The 24,683-nt window shown below is 45.9% G+C and overlaps 1 protein-coding gene across 3 annotated transcripts in view; it reads right to left on the reverse strand.

Moving 5' to 3' along the window:
• The window catches only part of PRDM16 (PR/SET domain 16), a 344,138-nt gene that overhangs the window by 14,975 nt on the left and 304,480 nt on the right, over window positions 1-24,683 (reverse strand). For 2 of the 3 annotated variants that reach the window (XM_049804650.1, XM_049804632.1), the window contains exons 6-10: window positions 19,145-19,343; window positions 14,180-14,327; window positions 13,489-13,642; window positions 7,791-9,192; window positions 3,878-3,965 (exon numbers count right to left, since the gene is read on the reverse strand). In XM_049804650.1, coding sequence (XP_049660607.1) covers window positions 3,878-3,965; window positions 7,791-9,192; window positions 13,489-13,642; window positions 14,180-14,327; window positions 19,145-19,343 — 1,991 coding nt within the window. The remainder of the gene's footprint in view (window positions 1-3,877; window positions 3,966-7,790; window positions 9,193-13,488; window positions 13,643-14,179; window positions 14,328-19,144; window positions 19,344-24,683) is intronic. The other variant, XM_049804640.1, reaches the window with a different exon arrangement.

Raw genomic sequence — 24,683 nt, forward strand, 5'->3', positions numbered from 1 at the left:
TCAGGCACTCGTTTACCTTCTGCAATGTGCGTGTGCTTAATTTCAGCACTTCAGATTAAAAATCATCTCAGAACATGCTTGGCTTCCCTTTTCCAGGGATGACACTGAAATTAGACACCGTGGTCAACTGCTGGATGTAGAGCTCACTGCCCAAACGCTGCTCTCACGCTCAAAACAAAAGTCTTGGAACACAAGGAGGTTTGATTTCTCATACAGCACCCGTTACCCCCGCAGGGGCTCCGAGGGACGGCAGCAGCGAGCTGCGGGCAGGCAGGTAGGCAGGCGACCCCAGGTTAGAGAGGACAGAGAAGTTTTGGGCAGGAGGCGGAAGAATCCCGGCCAAAGAGGAGCGGGACGGAGCGTGCGGGAACGCCTGACCGCTGATCGGGGAGCTGAGCCAGAGAGGCTGAGGCTGGAGGGGCGAAGAGGAGGAGTTCAGATCAGACGCAGGATGGAGCGGGTCCGCAGGGAGTTTGCCTAGCGAAGAGGCCAACATTTTAATTATATGTCAGGAAGGTTCAGAAGCCGGTAAAGGTGATGGAGGGATGGGTGGGAGATGGCTGAGCTTCCTGGAGTGAACGGGAATTCCAGCCAAAATACCCCGTGTGAGCTGCGGCTGGATGAGTTACGGTTAGGAGGACCACAACCTGCGCTTTGAAAGCCTGTTCGGATGGGAGTGGCAGGCATACAGGCCTAGGGATGTGACACCGAATAAAAGGTTTCTGGGTGCCTTTACCAGCTTTAGTTTGCGTGAGTCGGCAATGGCCGTGTTCCCACAGCAGCGCTGGATTAAACACCACACCAGAAAGAGGGAGAAAGGGTAAAACCTGGAGATACGGGAGAAGCGGAAGGAAAGCAAAGAAGGAAAGAAAGACGTCGGCCTGGGTGCAAAAAAAAAGGATACGCGTAAAAATGCCACCTAAAGCAAACCACTTTTACTTCCACTGGACCAAAACAGGCAACCCAAATCCAAGAGAGAAACGCAACTCGGAGGACTACGCTGACATCTCCAACGCTCAACTTCATGCACTCTTGAGAGCGCTTTCCAGATACCAAGCAGAAAAGACGGATAAAACAAACAAGGCAGCAATAAAGCTGCCTCCTCGCCGCAGATGACATCACCAGGAAAGAAGGGAGCGCTGGGGGGAGCGGGAGCCTGAGCGGCGAGTCAGCCCGAGAGCTGGGGGGACAGCGAGCGAGCGGAAGGCAGTAGGAAGCCATATATCAAAACTAGATGCTCTATTGTACAGGAAGGGCTGACCTTTTGCACGTTTACACTTTATTAAACTGGGCTCGGGGGCGGGGAAAGAGAGCCAAGATATTGTTTAAAATGTATGACTATAAAAAAAAGTTGTCTTAATCACCAAAGAATACATTGTGGAAGGCTGACAACCATTCATAAGCTGTAAAAAAGAGGAGTAGTAAAACCCATTTCCCGATAATAGATCCACGGCCCCTTAGTTGGAGGCTCCCAGCCCATGATAAATAGTAAGTAATACTTAGCGCCAGCCACTTGAAAAGGTTACTTGATCATTTACAGCAAAAGCTCTGCCCCAGCTGCCAGTCATGTAACAAAACCATCATGTTAAAATGCTATCCGGATCTTTCAGAGCTATGCCACTCAGCCCTTTGCTGGAGTACCTGGAGATATCTTTTGTTGTGCCCTGTTCTTTAGGCACTTAGTCAGAGATGTTTGCTGGCTTGATAGCCGTAGGCTTATTTTAAAATTCTAAACACCGGCCATAGCCTCTCCAGTGGTAAAGGCACTTTGCTATTTAGGGAACTACTGCCTGGTTATAATAAAAAAGAAGGGGAGAAGAAAAGAAACTTAACAGGTGAGAAAAGGTTTTCCATTAAGTTATCAAAAAGTTACACCATTTATTTATGTTGTCCAGAGTTTCATTTAAAATAGACAATGTTAAGAATAACTCCCATCACAGCAGAGAAACTACCGTCAACGACTGGCTAAGAAATAAAAGTTGCCTGAAATTCATTTTGAGAGAGAAAGCATCTTCTGAACGCTCAGTCTTTATCACATCTTTTGGCTTAACCACATCCCACCCAGGGCCCTCTGAGAGCTGGGGAATTATTCACAGGAGAAAAGGCTGAGACCAGACTCGCGTTTAGAGGGAGAGAAACACAGGTAGAGCGTGCCTCTAAGCGAGCCGGTATATGAACATCGGTCCTAACGAAGAAGACGGAAGCAGGAGCCCCTAAAATATGATTTCTTAGGAAAAGAGCCAGGGTAGTATCGGATGGGGCTCTGGTAGTAAAAATCTCACATGTTCTTGAACAAATGGCCTGTCTTCGTTCACCGTCTTTGAAATACCTGACTGATTACGTAGCATGGGAACAGGAACGCTCTAGATCAAGTGATCTTTACACAGCAATCCGCTTTATTAAAAATTAGTTACCAGGAAGTTTCGGGCTCGAGCGATTGTAACTTTTAGGCTATTCTGTGTGATAAGCTATTAGAGATAACCAGACCTTCCACATCTTTTCATTGCCATGGGAAGAGGACGTGGTCAGGATTTCAGGAACAATGTTAACAACCTTCCACCCAATGCTTGCTCCTGCTCAGGGTCTGAACATTTCTCATCGTCTTGTTGGGTTGCTTTGCCACACTAGCTCCTCCCTGCTATCAGATTCTTTACAGGCAGATATCCCCACTATTCTAACTCACACAAACACAGGATGTTCCTGGCCAGCCTGTCACCATTATCCAGCCTGTATGAAGGAAAAATCGGGGGAAGTTATTAACCAAACTCTGAGGCTGATGCGAAACAATGAGGGAACTAAGTTTAGCTGTGAAAGCAACCAGGATCCAGCTTTCACGAACCTGCAAGTTATTTATCTAAGGTGGGAAACATGATCAGAGGAGAACAATGCATGCGAATATAAAGGAGAGCACAATAATGACCACAGAGCTCAGCTCCCAGCATGTGGTCACAGCAGGAGAGATGGGAGGATAGCGGGCGACCGTCGCACGGGAGAGGACGTCGGGCAGCGTGTGGCAGAACCCGCTGCGTTACCATTACGGAGCGAGGAATCCTAAGGGCAAAGAGTAACATCGCTTCTGGGGGAGTTTAGTGATCGCTTCTAAGATAAGGGGGTCTGTAAACTGGGGTTGATTCTCATGCATAGTCTCGATTGCGCTGGCCTTAGCTGTGCCTTTCAAATACGCTGGGGTAAGGGTCTGCCCTGGCTGCACTGTGGGCTGCTGGGCTGGCATTCCCGGCCCCCTCTCAAATGGGAAAGCTGTCCAGCAGCATTTTCCATTGCTCTGCAGTGACTCAGACCTGAAGGAGATGCAGAGGGAGCAAATATCCGTGAGTTGTCAGAAGAACAGAGACTAGAGCAGCTGTGCAGGAAGGAGAGAATCCAAGTTCTCCGTCAAGTGACCCATCATGTTTTGGAGCAGGCAGAACCGTACTCCGATTCTCCATTGCCCTGCACTTTCACGCTTTCTAGATGACGTATGGGAACGTCAGGCAGGTACAAAACGCTACTGCCCGGATGTTGGACAGCCCTTCTCCACTTCGCGCTACTGCAAGTGATTGCACCAGGTGTTCCCAAAGGAAAAAAATTACATAGGCATTCTGGCACATGAAAGGGGAGTCTGGCAGACCAGCCGAGCTGTCCAGAGCTCATCCCTGTTCTTCTGTTAATGCAAAAGAAACAGCAAGGTGTAACTACTATCATCCTCAAACCAGGTCTGAAATTAAAAGTATCTGAAAGTAACCGGTGGAAAACCCTGGAGTTTCCAGTCAGGCCCTTGGATGACACAGAGTCTGACCCAAGTGACCTGTCTGTACCAGCTCCATCTCACGCGTCTTGGCATTCGATCAGCACCGCATCGTAACGTCACTGCTTTTACCTGGGGGTGAAAAAGCAGCGGGGAAGGTCGCAGGTACTTCTCCTTTAGGGCACCCACAGGGTCTGTCACCTTCCGCTTCTCCACCCTGCTGGACAACAACACAGAGGGTTACATACCTTACAGGGCTACAGGCAGCAAAGAAACAGCCAAACCATTTGCAGAGGTGTTTAAATTAAATACACGCGGCTATTCTCCCATTGACCCACACGTCTTTCTTCCCCTTCTACTGGATGCTACAGACTATGGCCCACAAATTACCCTGCAAAAGGCACTGGAAATGGCATGAAAATGGGTGCCCTCCTTTGGGCAGTATTTTTTTTAGTCATCAGGCTGACAACTAAGAAAACATTTTGATCTTTCTATGCGAGAACTCATGCCTCTGCTGTAGTGGTTTAAATCTCTGCTGTTGTGAAATGTCAAGAAAACAACTATATTTCAAACAAAAGCAATGTTTAAGTGGGAAAAGCTCTACAAACTCCGCAGTAGGCAGCCACCGCGTGGAAAAAAATTTGTCTCTGAGAGTGTGTCTTTATCTTAAGAGTTAACACAGAGCCAGACTTCACAGCCCCAAGTGTGCTGAAATCATTAGGTGTTTCATATTTATTTCCACCCTTGCAGCTGAGAGATAATTTGCATTGAGTTTCTTTGGCAAGTGTATGTGGACGACAATTTCAAAAGTTTGGAACCGGTTGGAGACCTCTGAAGTGACTGAGGAACCCGAGTTCTCCTGATGTCGCTTCGGCCCATTCAAATATTCCATGCTTAAGCACCTTACTATGCAGAAACGATCCTAAAGTTCGGCTCCTGTTTTTGAAAATAGTGGCTTTGCTTTCACAAAACACTCTACTTGCAGGGAAACTGTGGTGTGGAATCACCAAAAAGAGAAACTGAAATGTCCTCTATGGGAAAAAGGCATTACGAAAGCACCTCCAGTAAACGCAGCTGCATCTTTAAATTACCGGAATACAGTCTAAACCAGCAGAAACCCAATAGTAAGAGTAATTTTAACTACATTAGTCCAGCATAAATGAGAGCAAATTATTTTGCTGCATTTCAGCTGATTGGTGTGTGGATCAAATTACCAAAGAGTTTAAAAGAAGAGTCATGCAGAGTGCTATTTAGCGAACTGTACTTAATCTGCATTTAATTTTTCTTGGGTAGAAGAAAAGAGGAGAGCTGGATTTGAAATGCAGTCAGACTTGCTGTGCTTTGGAAGGTACGCGTTTTTACAGGCATGAGTTTTCAGGAAAACAACAATCTGCAAAACAAGACGTGAAAAGTTTCTCCCTGACATAAGGTAAAACACTAAACCGCAGCAAGCGGTGAAGCTCTACTCTCCGTGACGTGCTGCCGTCATCTGCGATGCCCGGGGGAATGCCCCCCGCACCTTGGCAGCAGGCGTCTCCAGAGACAGCCCCACCTGCATCAGAAACGTAAAAAACGTCGTGAAGCGGCAGCGTTTCACGCAGCTTTACCGTCTCCCAGTGCCGGGTAATGCGAACACAACAAACGTACAAACTTCCTCGTCAGAGCTGAATTCCGCAGCGACCAGCGAGAGGATTAGGCTGATCTTTTCAGCCCAGTGCCTGAGAACGTTACCTTAACAAGGCCGAGCTAAAAACTGCACTGATTTCAGGCTGTCTGGCTGCATTAAATTATATCACCAGGAGAAAATGTCAACGATTTAAGTGGCCTTTGGGAGAAAAATGAAGGAGCCAAACGATGTGAGAGAGTCTGATAAAGAGAAGTTTAGAAACAAAATATTTCCCTATTTTTTAAGCTGGGACTTGGAAGCTCTGCTGTTTAGCTCATTACATCAGAAGTCTGATTCGCAAGCAACTCCACCGCTGACTTTCTATTTTAATATATTACTAAAACTACATGAATCCCGTGGAATGCAACAAATGATGCCCCCATCCTTCACTTCCATCTGTCTTCTGGACCTTTACGGTTTTCCCGAGGCTGCTATTTTAATTGGCAGCTGCTTTTCCAACCCGTGTTGTTTTAACATTCCTACTGAGAATGCCCAGAGGTGGCAGGACCCTAAGCTAACTCGAAGCTTTCGCCTTTCTATCCCATTTCTTTCTTCTTTTTTTTTTTTTTTTTTTTTTTTTTTTTTCCAGAAGTACTTTTTACAAAAATAAATGCCGGACTATTTACATCATTACTTATTTTTCCAGGAGGAGATGACCATGGTGGGTCCCAGACAGAATACACTACACGTCCCGGGTTGTGATGTGGCCGTTGCCATCACAGATGGTAAAGCATGTAAGCAAGCAACACAGCACCAACCCTGAGAGCGCTGGCAAAGCGAGAGACGCTTTCTTAATAGCAAGCAACGAGGGCTCACTAATCCTCATCTCAGCTGACAGTTCTTTGGCCTGGCTAGACATTGACATCATTTTTTCCCACAGTTATCAACCGTACAATAGCAGCAAGGCAGTGACATAGGTGCTGTTCTCCTGGCCCGCTTCTCCAGCCGGCAGCGAAGGCCACGCCACCCGTTGTTGTTCCCAGTCCTTTGAACGCTCAAGCGAACCATCCCAGCGCTGACCTAATCTCTCTGCGGTGACTAGGAGTCTTTCCAGCGCTAAGAAAACACCAGCTTCTGCAGCACATCCATTAACTTTCCAGCAGGCTGGATTACAGCTAGGCTCGCTACGCAACCCCGCCACACGCTGCTCGCGTTTAGCTCAAGCAACGCAAGAACAAGCCGGTCGCTTCCAGGAACTGGCTGTTCGGTTGGACACGGAATCCAGGAGCCCCTCTGGGCCAAACCCGTGAACCGAAATGGATGTTAGGAAGCATCCTGTCCTAAGGGAGAACTATCTGCCGTGTTAACGTCTACGTCAAACTAGTTCGGCGTACCTCTTTTCGCCGGACTTTGCTAAAAACAAGCAAACGGTATTTGCTGCGTGACAAATACATCTCGTCCGTAGCAGGAAGATAACAGAGGTAGTGCCAGTGCCTGGATGGGTGATACGCAAACGTACTGGTACCCTCACCATAAAGTGCGCACTGATTTTCCTTTAGAAACGGGTTTTATAAAAAACTCTAAACCAACAGAAGACTCAAGTCTTCCCTTTACATCTTCCTCTGATTTCACTCCCTCTGGAAGTTTAACCGGCATTTGGATAACTTCATCCAGTCTGCTTTACACCTGCCTTCCGTGTTCAGCTTATTCTAGGCATGACATAACGAACCGGGCCTTCCTCAAAACCCATCCCTTTCAAGTGAGACTAGAAAACCCTTGTTATCTTCTAAGAAAGGTAAGTCTGCAAGAAATGTGTCTGGGAGAGGCCCAGATAATAACACGCTACCGTGTATTTACACAGTACTTGTTATTCCACACTTAAAAACGTTTCGAACGGCTGGGGCCACAACAGCAGTTCCTATGAACTGAAAAACTCTAAGAAAGGGAATTGGAAAGAAAAAAGGGAGCTGGGGAGGAAGAAAGGTGAAGCGGCTCACAAAGGGCCATCAAGTAAGTCAGTGGGAGAGCTGCATTTCCAGGCTCCCAGGGCTCCTGACTCATTCCCAAGCCATGAGAGCCCAGGCTCCGAGGCAGCTGAACTCTGCATTCTTATCGAATCAAACCTCTGGAATTTCCCCGGCAGAAGTGCCATCTTAGTGTTGGCTCGTGGGAGAGTCCTTAAATAGGTCAAGTTTCTTCTTTATCAAAATAAGGATGTGTTCTTTATACATATTGATTACGAGTGCTCCTTTCAGTTAGTCAGCCCTTTCGATTCAGAAAATTCAGCGTGCTGTGACAAAGGAGAGAGGAGTACCGTCAACTGCAGCAGACTTTCACTGCTCTTTCTACACAACCTACATCCCGATCCGCCTCAAGTTGCGATGTCAGCTAGAAAATTAGCTCGTTAGAGGAAACGCTTAAGGCAGGGTATGTTAATACCTGTATATGGGGTCCATGAAAAAGGGCGATGGCTTAGCGTAATGCAGGGACGGCTGCTGAGGCAGTTGAGACTGGGAAATCTTGGGTAAGACTTCACTTGCCATGAGCTTCCTTTCCCCATAAATGTGGTTTTTCCGTGGCTCTCTTCCTCCGTTCTGACTGGCTCGGATGCGGTTGCCGATGCTCAGATCCAGTGGCTGTTCTTCCCCCGCGGACGGGGCTGGCAGGACCTTAGGTGGCGGCAAGATTGGCTTAATCTCTTTTGGCTTTGTGGTGAGATCAAAGGGCGACTCTGAGCTGGTGCTGCCTACTTTGTGGAGGTCCCTGGGTGACTTTGGTTCTGCCTTGACCAGCAAGTTGTGATTGAGGGTCCGCTCCGTAAAAGGGTAGAGTGAATGGGGGAAATTGGGGAGGAATTGAAAAGGGAACATGGAATGATACGGGAGCGAACCCATCTTTTTCTCTTGCATCCCCATAAAGCCAGGCCCAAAATACTTCTCTGCGATGGAGGCGATGGCTTTAATAGAGTCATTAGCTGCTCCCGTGGTAGGTAGCAGGTGCTCTTCGGGGGGAGGAAAGAAGGAATGCTGAGAATAGAAGAGAGGGATCTCACTCGTGTTGTTGGTGGAACTTGCAGACACGGAGCTGCTGACAAAATCCGGCTTGCTCTCCATTTGTTTGCTCTTATCTTTCGTTTTGTCCCTGTCACTCTCTGCATCACTGTCCAGGTCAGAACCGGTGCCAGTAGTGGTGTCCAGATCTGTGCCGGTGGTTGTATTGACATCCTCAAAGTCACTGCCATCGGACATGTCGCTGTTCCTGGCTTTTAGCTTCTCCAGGTAGGAGCTTTCCAGGCTGCTTTCACACTTCTCCTCTCCTGAAGTGGCCTGGTTGCTGTTGCTCACTGCAGAGATCAGAGGAAGTGCCGGGTTCCCAAGGGGGCTTGGAAGCTTTGCGTCTTGAGTGTGGTTGAGGGGACTTTTGAGCAGTTGCGTGGGTGGTAACAAGGGGGGCCTGGGGTATAGAGACGGTGGGAAAATCCCTGGGAATCCCGGAGTGAGGGCAGGAAACGCTGGGGGGGCAGGTGAGAACGGAAGACCCGCCGGGTGCGGGCGGGACGGAAAATAATCGTTAAATCCCAGGCTGGCGTGATTGAGGTTGGGAGAGGGCTTGGATTTGTCCATCATGGAAGTGGGTGTTAGGGGCAGGCCGGGGGCAAAAATGCCCCCAGGGTTGTAATGGTTCTTGCCCTCGCAGAAGCGCCGGTGTTTGTTGAGAGAGGAGGTAGTGCTGAACATCTGGCCGCAGTCCTTGCATTTGATCTGGGTGCGACAGTCCGCGTGCATCCGCTTGTGACGGCAGAGGTTGGAGAACTGCGTGTAGGATTTGTGACAGACCTCACCTAAAGCGTCAACAGAAACCAACAACAAAAGCAATATGAAATTAACAGGAAATGGCAGAGAATTCTCCAGGAGCTTCACCAGCATCCCCCGTCCCTTCCACCCTGCCCCTGAAATCGCCTCCCCGGAGACAGAAGGGCTAAAAAGCAGGCTACAGCTACGTGCTGGACCGGATCTCTAGAAACCCACCGCCGCATCTCTCCCGCTAAGGCTTCCCCCCGTCACTTGGGGCACACCGTTTAGTTTCTTTGTGCTTCAGCTCTCCCCGCGGACCGTCGGGCTAAGGAGTCCATCTGGTCGCTTCACTTTGCAAGAACGTGGGAAAAGCTATCTCCTCCCTCTTTAGAGGTTTACACAGGGCTCAGCCTCGCCGGGCCGCGAGCTTGGCTACTTTTGGGAAAGGAAGAGGCAGCCCTGGGAATCCCGGCTGAGGATGCTGGAAGAGCCGTGAGGGGAGCGGGCTGCAAGACCTCCAGGGGCTTCCACCCCAGAAGGACCACCACCTTTCCCTTGCGATAACCCTCCTCCCCAGAGCCTCTCCCAACAAGCGACTCTACAGAAATCGGAGGGGACGTGCCAATCCTGCGCAACCTTTTTTGAGGGGACTGACAATAACGATTGTCAATATCTATTTGATTGACAAATATCTATTTGTATTAGCTGGTCTGCTTTCCTTGTAGTCCTGGCACGGCAGGAAGCACTGAAGGCTGAAGGGAGAAGAGCTTCGCCCCATTTAATCAAACCTACCCTTTCTTTAATGCCATTAATAGTAAGTAACCACTCCGTGGGGAAGTTCTATAAACACTTTGCCAGCCAGGCCTCAGTTCAGCTAGAAGCAGGGCGAGATCTTGTGTTCGTTAAATTAGTAAGACACCCTAGCAATGCTAAGTTAACGCTACATCAGCGTTTTCTTTAACGACCTGTAAATACCAAGCTTTCAAAATGTGAATTTTTATGACCTCTTTCACCTACAGACTTTGCTGGTGTGCAAGGAACAGGGCAAAGTAAGAAAAAATCCCACCCAAACTTTTTTATGTATCAAAACACTGTAACTTTTTATTATCTGATGCCTCTTTCAACATAGGAATAAATTCTACTTCTTAGTGAATTAACACACTTCTTTCACCGGAGAACTGCTGTTACCACCATTCTGTAAACATGGAAACTGAGACAAAGACAGGGGAAGTATATTGTTTGGAGTTGGGCAGGCAAGGACCCGAATCTGAATTCTCCTGACACCCAGTCCTCCCACTCAGTGATGAAGCGGTCCTTCCTTCCTCCCTCCCTCCCAGCTTTTACCAACAGGTACACTCAAGTGTGACTTTCCCTCTTATTTTTTCCTAAATCTTTAGGATTTACATCAGTGCTCGAATATCAAACGACTGCCAGAATGTTCCACCGGCAGCCCTGAAAAAATAAGGGGAAACCCTTTCTATTGAAACTCAAAGCAGGGATTATTAAAATTTAACAAATTTGACATTTCAGTTCAAATGAGCATCCCAAAATTCAGTGGACTGTCACTGAAGAGACTGCTGTGTCTGCTTTCTGAGTGCACTAGAAATTTAAGATGAACCATCTTTCCTCAGGGTATTTCAGCCTTTCTGCTCTGGACCCAGATACAGCAAGGAGCTGCAAAGGAAGCACAAACAGGAGGAGAACTAGAAAGCCATCAGAAGAGTTTCAATGTTTGAGTAACAGCTTTTTCAAATGTGTATGCTACAGCCATCCCTAGTTTTTGGCAACCACCCCTTAAAAACCTGTGTCAGTTCTTCTGAACTACTCTTATTCTATGCGTATATTTTTATGGCTGTTGGGTGTATTATTTTAGCCAGCTTAGACTTTCCCCAAAAAGGGTTTATTTAGTTTTTTTACTTAATTTTAAAATGTTTTCTTAAAAAAAATATCGAAGCAGAGTTCTTCAAGGAAGCACTACTCCATTTATTTTCCATAAGCTAACGGTCTGTTAGAACAAACCCTGTTTCTATAGAAATTTAAGCAGAAGGATATGTCGGCATCCGCACAACATTCAAGTCCCGCAAACCAGTTCTGTCTCTCCGGGCTGTTCCCTTGCTTTGCTATTGCAAGAGATGTGCTTGTCACCAGACAGCCTCAGAGGGAGGCAAAGTGCCGCCCCCCAGCTCCAAGGGCTGGCAAACTAAAGTCAGGACAGCCTGTCCACTCCTGCCTGTCTCCGTTTTGGTGCTCCTTTAACTGCTTGACCCTCGGTTCTAGAAGAGGTGAGTATTTTTCTTGTCCTGCCCCCGTATGCAAAGCCAGCATCTTCAGGGTTGTGGGAGCGACTGTGGGGTTCCAAACGAACAGGCAGGTGCCAATACTGCCACGTGTAAGGATACCATGAGTAAGCTCCCTCTCAAATTACTAATAATATCTGACCAAATGTCACATTGGGGTAGATTTCTTTAAAAGGTGTTTGTATATTTTTCTTTCCAGAACAAAATTTACTCCTTTCTAATTTTAACCACCTCCTTTGCCAAGTACCAAGGGATGCTACATTGTGGTTTAGAAGATACACACAAGTTTACAATAAATGGCTCATCTGCTTAAGCAGATTTTATCGCAACTGCGTGCACTTTCTGTCAGTTTTCACTGGCTCAACGCTGTGTTTGTGGTGGTTGCATTATTTTTATTGTATGCATTCGCAATATTACAAAAACACTGTTCCCATGTGGCAAAACTTGATGAGAAGACTGAGGATAACAAAAGCAAAGTCTTCCAAGGGAATCATGTTCCTTTTTTTCATTTTCCACCCCACGAAGAGTTGCTAGATACATACGATGCTGCACAAAATTCCCTGAAGAAAAGTGCCATAGGTATGAGAGCTCACATCATTGCTCCAAAATAGGGAAAACTGGAAAATTTTTGTTTAAGTCTCCAGTTCTACAGTGATTTAGTAATTCTGCGTGTAGTTTCCTCTCTTGCTGTTCTGTGGTCTGCAGTTATAAAGTTACATTTTGGGGTTTTTTTAAAGCCAAGTATAACACTGTAAAAAACAAACAAACAAGCCCCCGCCCCCGCACACACAAACCCTTTTCTTCCACTGAACAGGAAAGAAAAACTTCCCAGTGAATCCTGCCTCATGGCTCCGCTAAAGTTGCTAATGGATTCCATATTCATGCATGTGGCTCCACCTGGCACATCTGAAGTAGGCAGAATCAGTCTCCAGTTGTTTTACACACTGATTTAGACTGACAACTCCCTAATTCTTATGAGGTGAGAGTGAGGAGATTATGAGAAGAAATCATTCATCTCACTGCAGCAATACTACGCGATTCAAATTATCTCTTTCATGTGCCCGTCATCAAATGAAAGATTGCATCAAAATGAGCAATAAGAGTATTTTTTCTTCCTCCGCTGACACCCATCTGATTATCTCAGAACACACTAATGAAACGAGTCTCCCAGGATACTCTTGCATACTGTTCCCATTATACCAATAGCGAAAAAAGGCAGAAGTGGGTTCAGTGGCTTCCCTACCGTAACATCAAAGCCTGGAATCAAACACAGATCCCGTTCTGTGCTTGAACTACGCTTTCTGAAGAGTGTCAGGAAGTAGTCCCTAAAGTTTCTCTAGCTTTGTTGTGACACGATCCACTTTTCTGCGCAGTTATCAAAATCCAATAGATGCTGTGTCAATTAAAAAAATATACAACCCTGAGAACGACAAGAAATGAGATGAACGGCTCTCAAGGGAAAATGCCCTTTTGGAGATATCCCACTAAAGACGGTGCTAAGGACACGGTTAACCTGCTATTTATTCGGCTTCCGAGCATTATCTAGATGAAACGTGCAGTAAATAAAGAAGGAAAAAACTCTTTTTAAAAAACACCTTCTTCTCATCTCTGTGACTACTCCAAATTCTTTACAACGGCTATGGGATTTGAGGCACCCCGAAAAACATTTCCATCAGGCTATGTCAGCTATTTATTTATGTCACCAACATGAACATTCAGAAATTATTAGGGAAAAAAAAGATGAGAGAAAGCAAAGATATGAGAAAATGGCATCGCTAGGACTGCTGAGAGACTGAGCTTTTAACTTGTCAAGAAAGTCAAAAACTGCCATGAATGTTTACTGAAAAAACAGGGAGCATGCAAAAAGAAAAAAAAAAAAAAAAGAAAAAAAAAAAGAAAAAAAATCGCTGCGGAATTTCATCTTGTGCTCTGACCTATAAAATTACAGCGGCTGCTCACAGAGGGACAGCTAGTACTGGGGGGCCCCCGCAGGATACGTGCAATTATAGCAAAAGCCAGAGCTCTGTGATGGCCGTGACAACTTACATATGAAAGGTTTGACAGTACTGTGAATGTGCTTGTGCTGTTTGAGGCCAGACGAGGTGGCAAAGGTTTTGCCGCAGTCCGGGCAGGCGTGGGCCCGCGCGCCAACGTGCTGGGAACGGATGTGCCGCTGGAGGTTGCTGGGATCGGTAAACACCTGAAAGAGAAAACGCCTTGAGGGAGGAGAAACAAAGCAGTAGGGAGAAGAGCGTACACGTGAAAAGCTTGACTATTTTTCGGGTTTGTTTTTTTTTTTTGCCACCACCGCTCCTGGCATCAGGAATGCGGGATATTCACCTCCCGCTGCAAACGGATAATGAAGTGAGCAGGGCTGAGCCGCGTCCTGCCAGGCTGCTGTCACGCTCTCTGGAGCGTGCGGCGCTCGCGTTTTAAGAGCTGTTTGCTTACCCGCATCTGCCCTGCGCGACGCTCACCTGCCGCCCCGGCAGACTCTCCGATACCCGGGAAAAGGCCAAAGGCGACTCGCTCCGGGCAAGGCTGAGCTCCACATCCGAACGGAGGTGCCGGGGCCAGCTGAGCACGCCTCTCTCCCTCTCTTACCACGCTCCGCACCACGGCCGGGCCACCGAACCGCGCCAGCACGGTTCGCCCGTCCCCTGGACCCCCTTCCCCCAGGTCCCAGCGCCCTCTCCCAGGCAAAGCCGCCCAACGGTTGCCACGTCCCGCGCCGTACCTTAACGCAGTTTTCACATTCAAACCGTTTCCCGCTGTCGTGAGACATTTGGTGACGAATCAGGTTGGATTTCCAGTTGAAAGCCTTGGGACACTGGTCGCACTTGTACTCCCTCTCCTCGGTGTGGATTACCATGTGCTGCTCCAGGCTGGGAAAAAGAGACAGGCTGAGCTCGCATGGCAGGCGGCAGCCCGGGCCGGCAGCGAACGGAGCCCAAATCCGAGCGCCCACCCGAACCGGACTCTTCCAGCCAAGGCACATACTGTTACAGAACTCCTGCCCCGATTCGGGGAGGTTTGAAGGCGAGAAAGGTGATCGGAGACGGCGATGGAGAAACAGGCTGCGAGCCCGTGGGGTCTGGGGGGGGTTTGCAGAACTAACTGCTGCCGTGGAGCGCGACTGCAAAAGCCTTTGTGAAAAGGAGGCGAGCAGCACATCGAGCACGGGAGGTGCAGCGACACGCGAACACCATTTCTTTTTTTGGCATTTATTTCACCGATGGAAGCTGCCCTATTCTGCCTCAAAATGTCGCTGCGTTTTACAATATTTCTTATTAAATACCTGAGTCCCATTTACAAGGGGGAAAAGGAAGGTAAAACCAGACCTGACCCTGCAGGTTCCTGAAGGGAAAAATGAGCACTTTGTGACCAAGACTTCTACGGCATCCCCACAGGGAAAGACAAGATATTAGCTGTTGCTGCCGAGACTATCACGTTGCCATTTTCACGGGCACAAAGCCCACAGCTTCCCAGAACACAGCAACTTAACATTGGAAAGAAACATGATAAGGTGCAAACACATTTCACTTCTAAACGTCAGGCATCTTTTATTACTTAACTCGGCAATTTCAACCTCTGCCAACTGGCAGCCTCTCCCAAACCAGGAGGATGATGGCAAACCAAAGTGGCTGCTGGAACAGGGCCATGGCGGGGATGGCTTTTCAGAGAAACGCACAGGGTGCTCCGTTTCCCCTACGCCAAAGTACCGTCCCCGTTGCATCAGCATGCAGCGCTCCGCTGGGCCACCGACCCGCATGTGACAAGCCACTGTCGGTGGCAGCGGGGCAGGTACGGAGCCTGGAAAACCGTTCTGCTGAAGACCGACTGCTGTAAGATGAACTAAGCGGGCTGGAAATCCTGCACCTCTCAGGCCCTGAGAAACGGAAGAATAAATTTTGGGTCCTTCGCTGCCTTCGGCGCAGTTTAACGGGAGTTACAAATACTCCTCCTTACTGTGAATTCTGATGCGGGACAAACCTATGTGAAATCCACTACTGCCTGAAATCCCCTACGGATCGATATTAAACCATTCCTATGGAACTTTAAAGCACAGCTATATTTTTTATAGGAACATTAAAACTAAACACTACTGGAAAACCCTGCCAGTCTTCATTAAACGCTACAGGACGACTTCACAGCAGATAACCCCATGGCGTTTCCACAGAGCCTGGGGAATTTAGGAACCTAGGAATCCACTCAGCCTTGGCACGTCCTCAGACTATCCTGCTCTCACTCCCTTCAGATGCCGGCGGGGACCTGCATCCCCGGTGGGACTGTATGCCGACAGGCACCCTGGCACCAGCAGGCACCTGCCAGCACCCAGGTGGAGCAGAATGGACCCGACACTGGGGTCCTCTGGAATGCCCAGCGTAAAAGCTAATCGGGCTGACAACTGACCCACGTTGAAACCTTTGTGCCCTGAGGGCATTTTCTGGCACACGAACATGGACAACCGTGTAGAAGGTGGCTTCATCACAAGCGGGCTTGGTGGGACTGCAACCGGCCCGGCAACTCTACATACGAATCTTAAGCAGCCACCAGCCTGCTAGTCCCTTGAAGAACCTCCTCCTCCTCCAGGTCAGATAGTTAATATTCATGAACGTGCCCCTTATAAACTGCCAATCCACTGATTTTAAAGAAGCAATATTCATTTTGCTAAAGAAATAGTGTTCTTAACGCTACAAAATTTTTTACACATACAAAGAAATATGTACCTTTCATATACATATACAAAAATACGTTCCTGTTAACTGTGATTTATGAGTTTATTTAGAGCAAATATGGACAAACTAATATGCTGTTTAGAGGCAAGTACCTACTGGGATTAGCAAAACATTTATTTATTTAGTCAGCTGCTAAATGCTCAATTTCAGTTCCCCAGTGGCACTCTTGATTTGATCTGTATTAACTTCTGAAAAATTGTAAGACCATCTAGGTACGCTGACTGGATACATTCTGTGTTTTAGTGGCTTTCTCGGTACATTAAATGCAGCAGACTGATGGGGGAGGGATAGCTGTGGACATTCTCTCCAAACTCCAGTCAAACCATCAGCATGCAGCACGCTGAATGGTGATGTTGCCGACACTGTCTTTCCCCCATTGAAAAAACGAGCTTTGTATTACTTGCTTAAGAAAACCCCAAACGTTTGGAATCGATGGTCTAAAAGGCAACGTTCTCAACGAGCCCGGGAGCCCCTGTCACAACTCCAAACGCTTTCCAAGTGTACAGGTCTGTGGCTAATGCCTTGGAGCATCTCCGTCTGAGTTCAGATGGAAACACCTTGAAAAGGCCTCTCCGTCACCCTAGGGGTGCTCCAAAACTGGAAATCCACACTAGCAGACACATGGACTTTTGCCTCAAGCTCGAGATATTTGTGTTGAGCACGCTGACGACCAGTAAATGTTCTGCTACGTTTTCTTCTTAATTACAAGGTCTGTAAACTAACAGTTAGGAGTGATGATTCTGAAGAATCAAAACGGGAGAAGGTCCTGAAAATAAATCAGGACAGGGCTTGTAAAACTGGCGTTCTGTCCTTTGCCCTTCCAAAGGTTTTCGATCTGACTTTGAGCAAGTCATTTGCTCGTCCCTTTTACCAACCGCCACTTAAAAGCAGTGCTTGGTGCGGGAGCTCTCTGCTCCGCTGCGGCAATGCTCGCAACGGAGACGGGCCCCGGGGTGAGCCAAGTCTTAGACGGAGTGAAGGTCTGTCTAACCCGCTTCTCCCAAGAAATCAAGGGAAACTCAGACCTTAACTCAGCCACATCATTTGAATACCCAGAATTAGCTTCACCAGGCGACTCTCAGCATCTTACTCACAGGGGTTAGTACTCGCTGAAGGGAAAAAGGGACTTAAATTTTTTCTGCAGGTGTCTCTAAACCCCTGCAGAATTGGGCACACAGTGCCACCGGAGGCCCCCAGGGAGAGCCAGGAAATACACGGATGTTACAAAGAGGAGACGACATATACATTTCAAAAAGGTATTTCCTAAAATAACATAAAACCAGAGTGCTGGAAGCTAAAGAGGAGAAAGTTTCCAACACAGCTAGAGAGATAAAAGAATTGGAATTTCTACTAAAATAATTTTAAAGGAAGTTCACCTTTTCTTGCCAGGTAAAAAAAATTATGAGAATCGTAGCCTCCTAGTATCTAATCAAAAGTAGCCAACGCAGAAACACAAGGTGAGGAATAAAGACATCAAACTGTGCTAACAGAACCACTATACAGATCTCACTGGCAGACAGTATCTATTACCAACTTCTACAACGCCCACAACACAGCCAAGAGCCAAGCTCTTTTTAATACAGATAAACCAGTGGAATGTTCTTCATGTTTCACCTTTCTCTACATTTTTTAAAGTAGATTTTTTTTCTTCACTTACCTAGATAAAAGAACTGAAAGCAACAACATAATTCAAAATTACTAATGCTGGTGAACATCATATTTTAAAATTTTTAACTGAAATGAAACACGTCTTATACTGGCTTTAAGCTCAATGTTTTTGCTCTACTTATATAGTAGATGACAGAGGATTGCCAGTTCTCACAATTTTGTAACAAATTTTGCTCTATGTGGTGTCTGTTCATCTAAGAAGTCAACTGAAATGAGTATGTGAGAACTTCAGCCTCCGGTAAGCAGACAGAACTCTAGTCCTTATGCTGTGGAGAAAACCTTGAAAATACAGCCCAAGAGTTAAAGGCTTAGGATGCAAATAAAGACAATCCTAAAGTGATTAAAAAAAACCACCTCAACTTTTAAAACCTGGCTCCTAATATTTAACCATCCGAGTCTCACATTGCAAATGAATCAGAAATCTCAGATCTCTGCTTTAAAGCTGTATTTGAATACTATCACATTATGCTTGAAAGATGCAGATTTTCATTTAAAACTTCTTGGGCCAAAGAATTTTTCCTTTTAAAAAAAAAAGTTTAATTCTTGTTTAGAGTTGCCTTATCATAATAATTGAATAATTACTGTAAATGAAAAGATAAGCTGGAGAATGTCCTATCTGCTTCTTTTCCTTTTCAAATTTCTATTACAAAAATGCTCGGTGAACACAACGTTTTTTAATGAACATTTTCTTTTTTAAAAACAATTAAACCCGAAGATGTGACTGGGAGAGAATTTTTTTAATTGCTTCTGCAAGATCAAACAGGAGCTCAGGACCATGTTAAGGGTTCTCGGGGTAACAACACTTCTTTATATCCACTGAGCTCACATGACCAAGAATTACATATAAAAAAAGTCTTTGTGCAAATATTGGCAGAACATAAATACCACTGTCTTCCCTCAGAACCAGATCACATGGGAGCAGTCGCTGCAGAGACACTAACCAGGTCTATCAACCTGGGTGTCACAGCCCTGAAAAAGTCACAGGGAATTCAGAGAACAACCACTCAAACTTTATAGTACCAATAATCTGTGGATGCTTCTGCCAACAAAGCGATGGAAAGCATCATAGCCTATGAAATCGAGGCGAAATAAATTGCTGCCCAGTAGCTAGTGCCGTTGAAGGATCCTAAAAATGGCACTCCTTAACCCTACGAGGAAAAGGAAAGGTACATCCCCATGGCCGTCCTGAGCCGCCCAGCGCCCACCTCGGTCCCACGTTTCCCACCATCAGACAGGGCTGCGCAGGAGTCGTGGAGAGGGGCAGGCCAGGGGAGGGTCTGGCAATTTTCTGGTACCTGTATTTATTGGGGAACATCCTCTCACAGTCTTTGCACTCATAGACCTGTCCATCTCCAAGACCTTCTTGCTTGATCTCGTCGTTGAGGGTCTCGTACAGGGAGCTGACAGCGTTGCAGGCGTACTTCTTGTGTCGCCGCAGGTCGAGCTTTGACTGAAAAAGTTCATCACAGTCCTCGCAGCGAAACGTGTGCTCCTCTACAACAGACATAGAAGATGATTTTGACTTGTGGATCAAGAAGTTCAAGCAAGTCTAATTATTTTACCCAACACTGGGCTTGTAAAGAAAACGTAATATTCTGTGAGGATCTGTCAAACAAGCGAACAAACTAAGAGGAAATTTGCAAGTGACAGGGGAGAGAAACCAAGGTAGGCTGTGCCAGCAGATTGCTTTCACTTTAAGCATCAAGAAAAAAAAATAAATCTCACAACCAGGAGAGATCTTGTTTTCTTTGTGTCCTGGCCTCTGCTGAGACATAGAGACCTATGAGAATTAGTAGATACACAAAATACTGGGGCTATTCTGGAGCACTACGTTTGTTTGCAATGAGTTTTTTTCAAAATACGACTGAGCTTTTCCTCAAAAAGGGCTGCCAGGGAAAAAAGGAACAAACCACACTAACATAAAGACAGCTAGTGGGAAAAGCAAATTGCCACAGCACAAACCTGGAGAAGCTCCTTTCTAAGAAAATGTCTTTCTAATGTTATCCTCGTAACTCATCCCGCACAACTGCAGAAGCGCAGTGCGCCATCAAACCCAAGGAGTTCAAAACCGGAGTACCATGGAAGAAAGAAAAGGGAGGCAAATTCTTTGTTGTTGTGCCGGTTTGGTTTTTTTTTTTTTTTTTAAAAAAAAAAAAAAAAAGAAAGAAAAAAAGATCTAATGCACATAATAAATTATTGTAGTCAAGGTCAAACAAATTAAAAAAAGGGCAGCTATTATTAAGTTTACAAGGCAGCATCCTGACTATAGTGCCAAGCCAAACAATCAGCTCAGAGCTGTAAATTTTCCAGGAGAACAACCTCTGCGAGGGAGTGGGGAGTCGGGATAGCTCCGGGTTTCTCCACCCGGCAGGCAGCTTGAAACAGCAGCTTTCCGGCCACCACTTAGTTCCCGGTGCAGCATTTCCCTGTCCTCTACCCTCTTCCTCCGGACTCCGGGGCTCTCTTTCGTATTAAGTTCTATTCTCTTTTTCTGATAACTTTACTTTCGAAAGGAAAGCTTGTGGTAAAATGCATCAGCTCAGAAGGAAGAGTGGAAATACCCTAAGAGATGCAGCCAAAAGCCAATGCCGTGATGGAGCCGATCCATCCCCGGGCGCCGGGGAAAGGGGACGGCGGGGGAAGATGCGGGCGGCGCTCGCGTCTTCGTGGCTGCTTCTCTGCCAGAAGCTGCGACCTTACGGCAAACCCCCACGCGCTTGTTTGCCCAAAGTTTTGCACAATGACTACCACTTAGACCGTGCTTTAAGGCCTGAGATTGTGTTTTATATAAATCAGGGTTACTTTTGTTCAAAGCGTGACACGAGTACAAGCACAAGCGCAGGCAGTGTCGCACCCAGCGACCGCCGCTTCCCTGCCTGCACTCGGGCAGTAATCTCCTTTCTCTCAATACAGCCTATTTAAACTCAGGCTGTGGTTTTCGACCTGTGCCCCTGCACGCTGGGGAGTCTGCGACTTGCTTCTGTGGTGACTAAGAAAGACAAGATCCCATAAGCTGCTACAGCAAGCTATGTAGGCAGATGAAACCCAAAGTGGTCCACACCTACACAGAAAGTATCGACATGCCCACAAACTGGAAAAAGTCAAACACAGCTAAAAAAGAAAATATCACTGAGACACAGTCAGCGAAGCCTTGCTATTTATCCAAGCAGCATGGCTAGTGGTACTATACCTCGTTTACACACGGAATGAATAAAATGCAGAGATGCTATAGGATTTCCTGAAGTGCGGAAGGCAGGGATGTAAAAAGAAATAAAATCCAGCGGGTCAACATCTTCCTTTGGGGGGGGAGAAAGGGGATTTTGACTAAAAAAGGAGACCTAAGGGAAGAAAATACCCGTATCTTTCCCATTTCAACTAGTTCTGACAGATCGTATACTCTGAAATTGCTATCAGCAGCCTCACAGTGAAGCAGATCAGGCCCTGCTCTGCTCCTTAGAGAAATTCTGTTTACTAGCATTTTGTAGAACAGTACCAATACGTATCTCATGTGTTTTACGTCTCTGGGGAGGGGAACCTGGAAAGCAGGATATGAAAAAGTACCTAGCAGTATCGAGAGACTGTGTACAACCTACCATTAAAAGAATCCAAACTACTTTTTAGGGCGAGGGGAGAAGAATTGTAGTATCGTGACATGTCTTGTTACTGCATTTTACTTTTAACAACAGCATGATGCATACAATGTTACCTAGCAAAATTTAAGATTTCATCTACACATGTTTATGGACCGAAAACGTTCTTAGCATGAAAGCAGCAAGTTGAGAGGGGGGCAAGGGCTGTGATTAGGTGTGTTTAGGTACCTTTTCGCTCACCCCACGTCCATAACTCGGGTGAGAAGAGACAAGCCTGACAGCATCGAGTGTCCCGAACGCACGCACCGCAAGGGCTGAGGCAATAATCTCATCGTGCCGCCTCTCCTCATTATTAACGAATTCCCGTTAGCTCTGAAACAAGCTTTTATCTGCTACAACGTTCAGTTTTCATAGTCTCAGACGTCAAGCTGTACTCAAAAGTGTCACTAGCACTAATAAACATGACCTTACTTTTGTTCTGGTTTTGACTCCCAGAGACGTACGTGGGACAGAAGTTCATTTGACTCATGCAGCCCACTGAACTGTGGAGTAACAGGATAAATCCCTCGCTAACTCCAGATAACGTGGAACTGCTCTGGCAAGGTGTTCATCTACCTCAGAACTCACCCTGCAACTCAAACGTTCCTCCTCTTTGCTCTTTTGTAAATACAGCGATGGCTCAAGATGACAAGGCCTTTCTGTAGAAGCGACTGAAAGCCCTCCGGACTGGGAACCCCCAGGTACCTTCACCTCTTAAGAAGCTCCTACGAAACTCCCAGCATCTCTCAAGCTCAAACTGGCAATTCCCCAGACCTGAAAACTTAGAATGGAGGAAACTTTTTTTTTTTTTTTTCCTTTTCTTTTTTTGACTTCAGGGAAAATGCATCAAAATACCTTCTGCCAATCCAAACTGAATTCTTCCTATTTCAGCTTGATATTTACATGATTAATAGTGTCTTATTTCACCCAAACTATCTGCTAGGAAGCAGAATTCCACTTTGAGTTTGGAAAACTAGCCCTGGAGAATAATTTACTACATACCTGGCTAAAGAGGGACAACTCGCAAGCACCCCCTCCCCACAGTATACAACCTGACAGAGCACTACCTGTTGTTATCAAGGAGAGTAACATGTTTTTGTCCTTTCTATGAGATTACAGAGCAGACAGACAGATAGCCTCAGTAATAACTGTTAGAGAAGAGATTTTGCTTCTAATTCTCCTCACTCTCTGTCAGCAGAATTACACATCTCACACAAATTACACACAATGATCCTCAGTCGGCAGAAGCCGGCTGAGCTACGCTTACACAAGCAGAGGAGCTGCCCCTATCAGGCTTCTATTAAGAAATGTGAGAAACAAGACAGCTCAGCTGAGGCATGTGGATTTTTTGCTTTTGCATTTGCATACTTTCAGAGCTACACAGATTTTACAGCTCTAGCCCTTGCATGTCACTAAGTTGAAAAAAAACCAAACCTGCCTACTTTGTACAGGCTCGTGCTTCAGTAACAGCAACATTCCTCTTCCATCATCAAACACAACAGCTTTTTCGTAGGTAGAAAAGATGGATGATAAGAAAAGAAACGCATGCGCTTCAGAATATTTGGGTTTGGAATAATAAATTTTTGTTGAAAAGAAGAATTAAAGAACTGACAAAAATATGATTAAAAGCCTTGTAGTCACGTGTCACGCATGTTGCCACTGGTTGCAAAAACTATTTGGATGCTCAGACAGGTTAAACAGAGGAAGAACTGGCTGCCTGGTAGATTAGCTGATTATATCATATCAATACACAACACCCATTCCTCCGGCGTTCCTGTTTTGAGCTTTAGAAGCTTAGAGATCAGACTTCTCAATAAATACCGCTGCAGGGAAAGGAACTGACCTGTAGACTAAGGGCCAGACCGTCACCCCGCAAAAATGAAGCCTAAGTAACAAAGGAGGCTCAGGACTGAACTAATAAGACCTGGTATCTATTTTGTGTCTTTGTATCAGACGCCCAGTTTGTAGACTTCAGGTTCGTTAAAGTGGTTTTTTTCCTTCTTTAAGCACCAAAGGTAAAAATACTGCCCTTCAAAACAAGTTCTCATTAAAGTTTTCTTCTTTCTTTAAGCACCGCAAATGAAAATACTGCCCTTCTAAAAAGGTTACTCCTTCAGTATCTTACAGGGAGAAGGGGATAAAAAGAAAAGAAAAAATCCAGCTACAAAAAAATTGCTGCCTGTTCTCTATGTCTTGTTTGTCAAATCTATGGTTATATGTGCCTATCTTAAGTTCCATCAGTAACACTCAGGACAAAGCAGGAATGTAACAGAAAAATAAATCAGTGCCTAATAGCTTTCAGAGAAACCAAGGGGAACACAATTATGTGGCATCTACATGCTAATCTACCAGACTTGAATCTCAAAGGAGTTCAAGTGCCCTACTCAAAATTCCTGCAGTGATAAGGGGTCTGCTGTGTTTGGCTGGGGTTTGGATAAAAGATTTTTATGATAATTATCTTTGTGTGGAACAATTTTGCATTTTCTTTCTTGTTAAATCAGAATCAAAATGGGGGTGCGAGGCAGCGGGAAGATAGCATTACTGAAAGTAAAAAGTATTAAGAAGTCAAATATTTAATGTCGGCCTATTATAATTTGAAAGCAATTATGTGGCAAAAGCACTAGACATTACCAGGAAGATACAGATAAATGTTACATAATGACAAAGATGGAAAACAAGGAGCACTTTTTGCTTGTTCAAATAAAAGCCTATTAGAAAGAGAAATGCAAAACAGTGGCGACTTTTCTTTCTGATTTCTCCCTGGCATCAAAAAAACCCCAAACCTGTGTGTTACTCCGTCATTGTGAGTACAGAAACTATTCATCTCTGTCTGTTGGCCTCAAGAAAATGATCAACTTTTGGGGGGAGAACACTGAAAAAATAATCCCAGACCTGACATCTCAGTGAGACAGCAGCTACCGCACTGCCTGTTCATCCACTTCACCCACGGACCTTCCGCAAAAGAGCTTTCAGCGGCACTAATCCTCAACCTAGCAATTTTTTCAGAAGTAATTTGAACTAATTGTGCATATCGTATGTACACTCTTAAAGAGTTTCACTGCAAATTTCAACCTGAAAACTACATTCATACACAGGTAAAAGAAAACAAATGTATTGTAGGATGTCCAGGTGAGACAACTCAAATGTCAGTGATTAATTATGTAGAACAGTATTTCCAACTAACAGTTTAAAAACGACTGGTAGA

Source organism: Accipiter gentilis, chromosome 1 (genome assembly GCF_929443795.1).
Source record: "Accipiter gentilis chromosome 1, bAccGen1.1, whole genome shotgun sequence".
Taxonomy (NCBI): Eukaryota; Metazoa; Chordata; class Aves; order Accipitriformes; family Accipitridae; genus Astur; species Astur gentilis.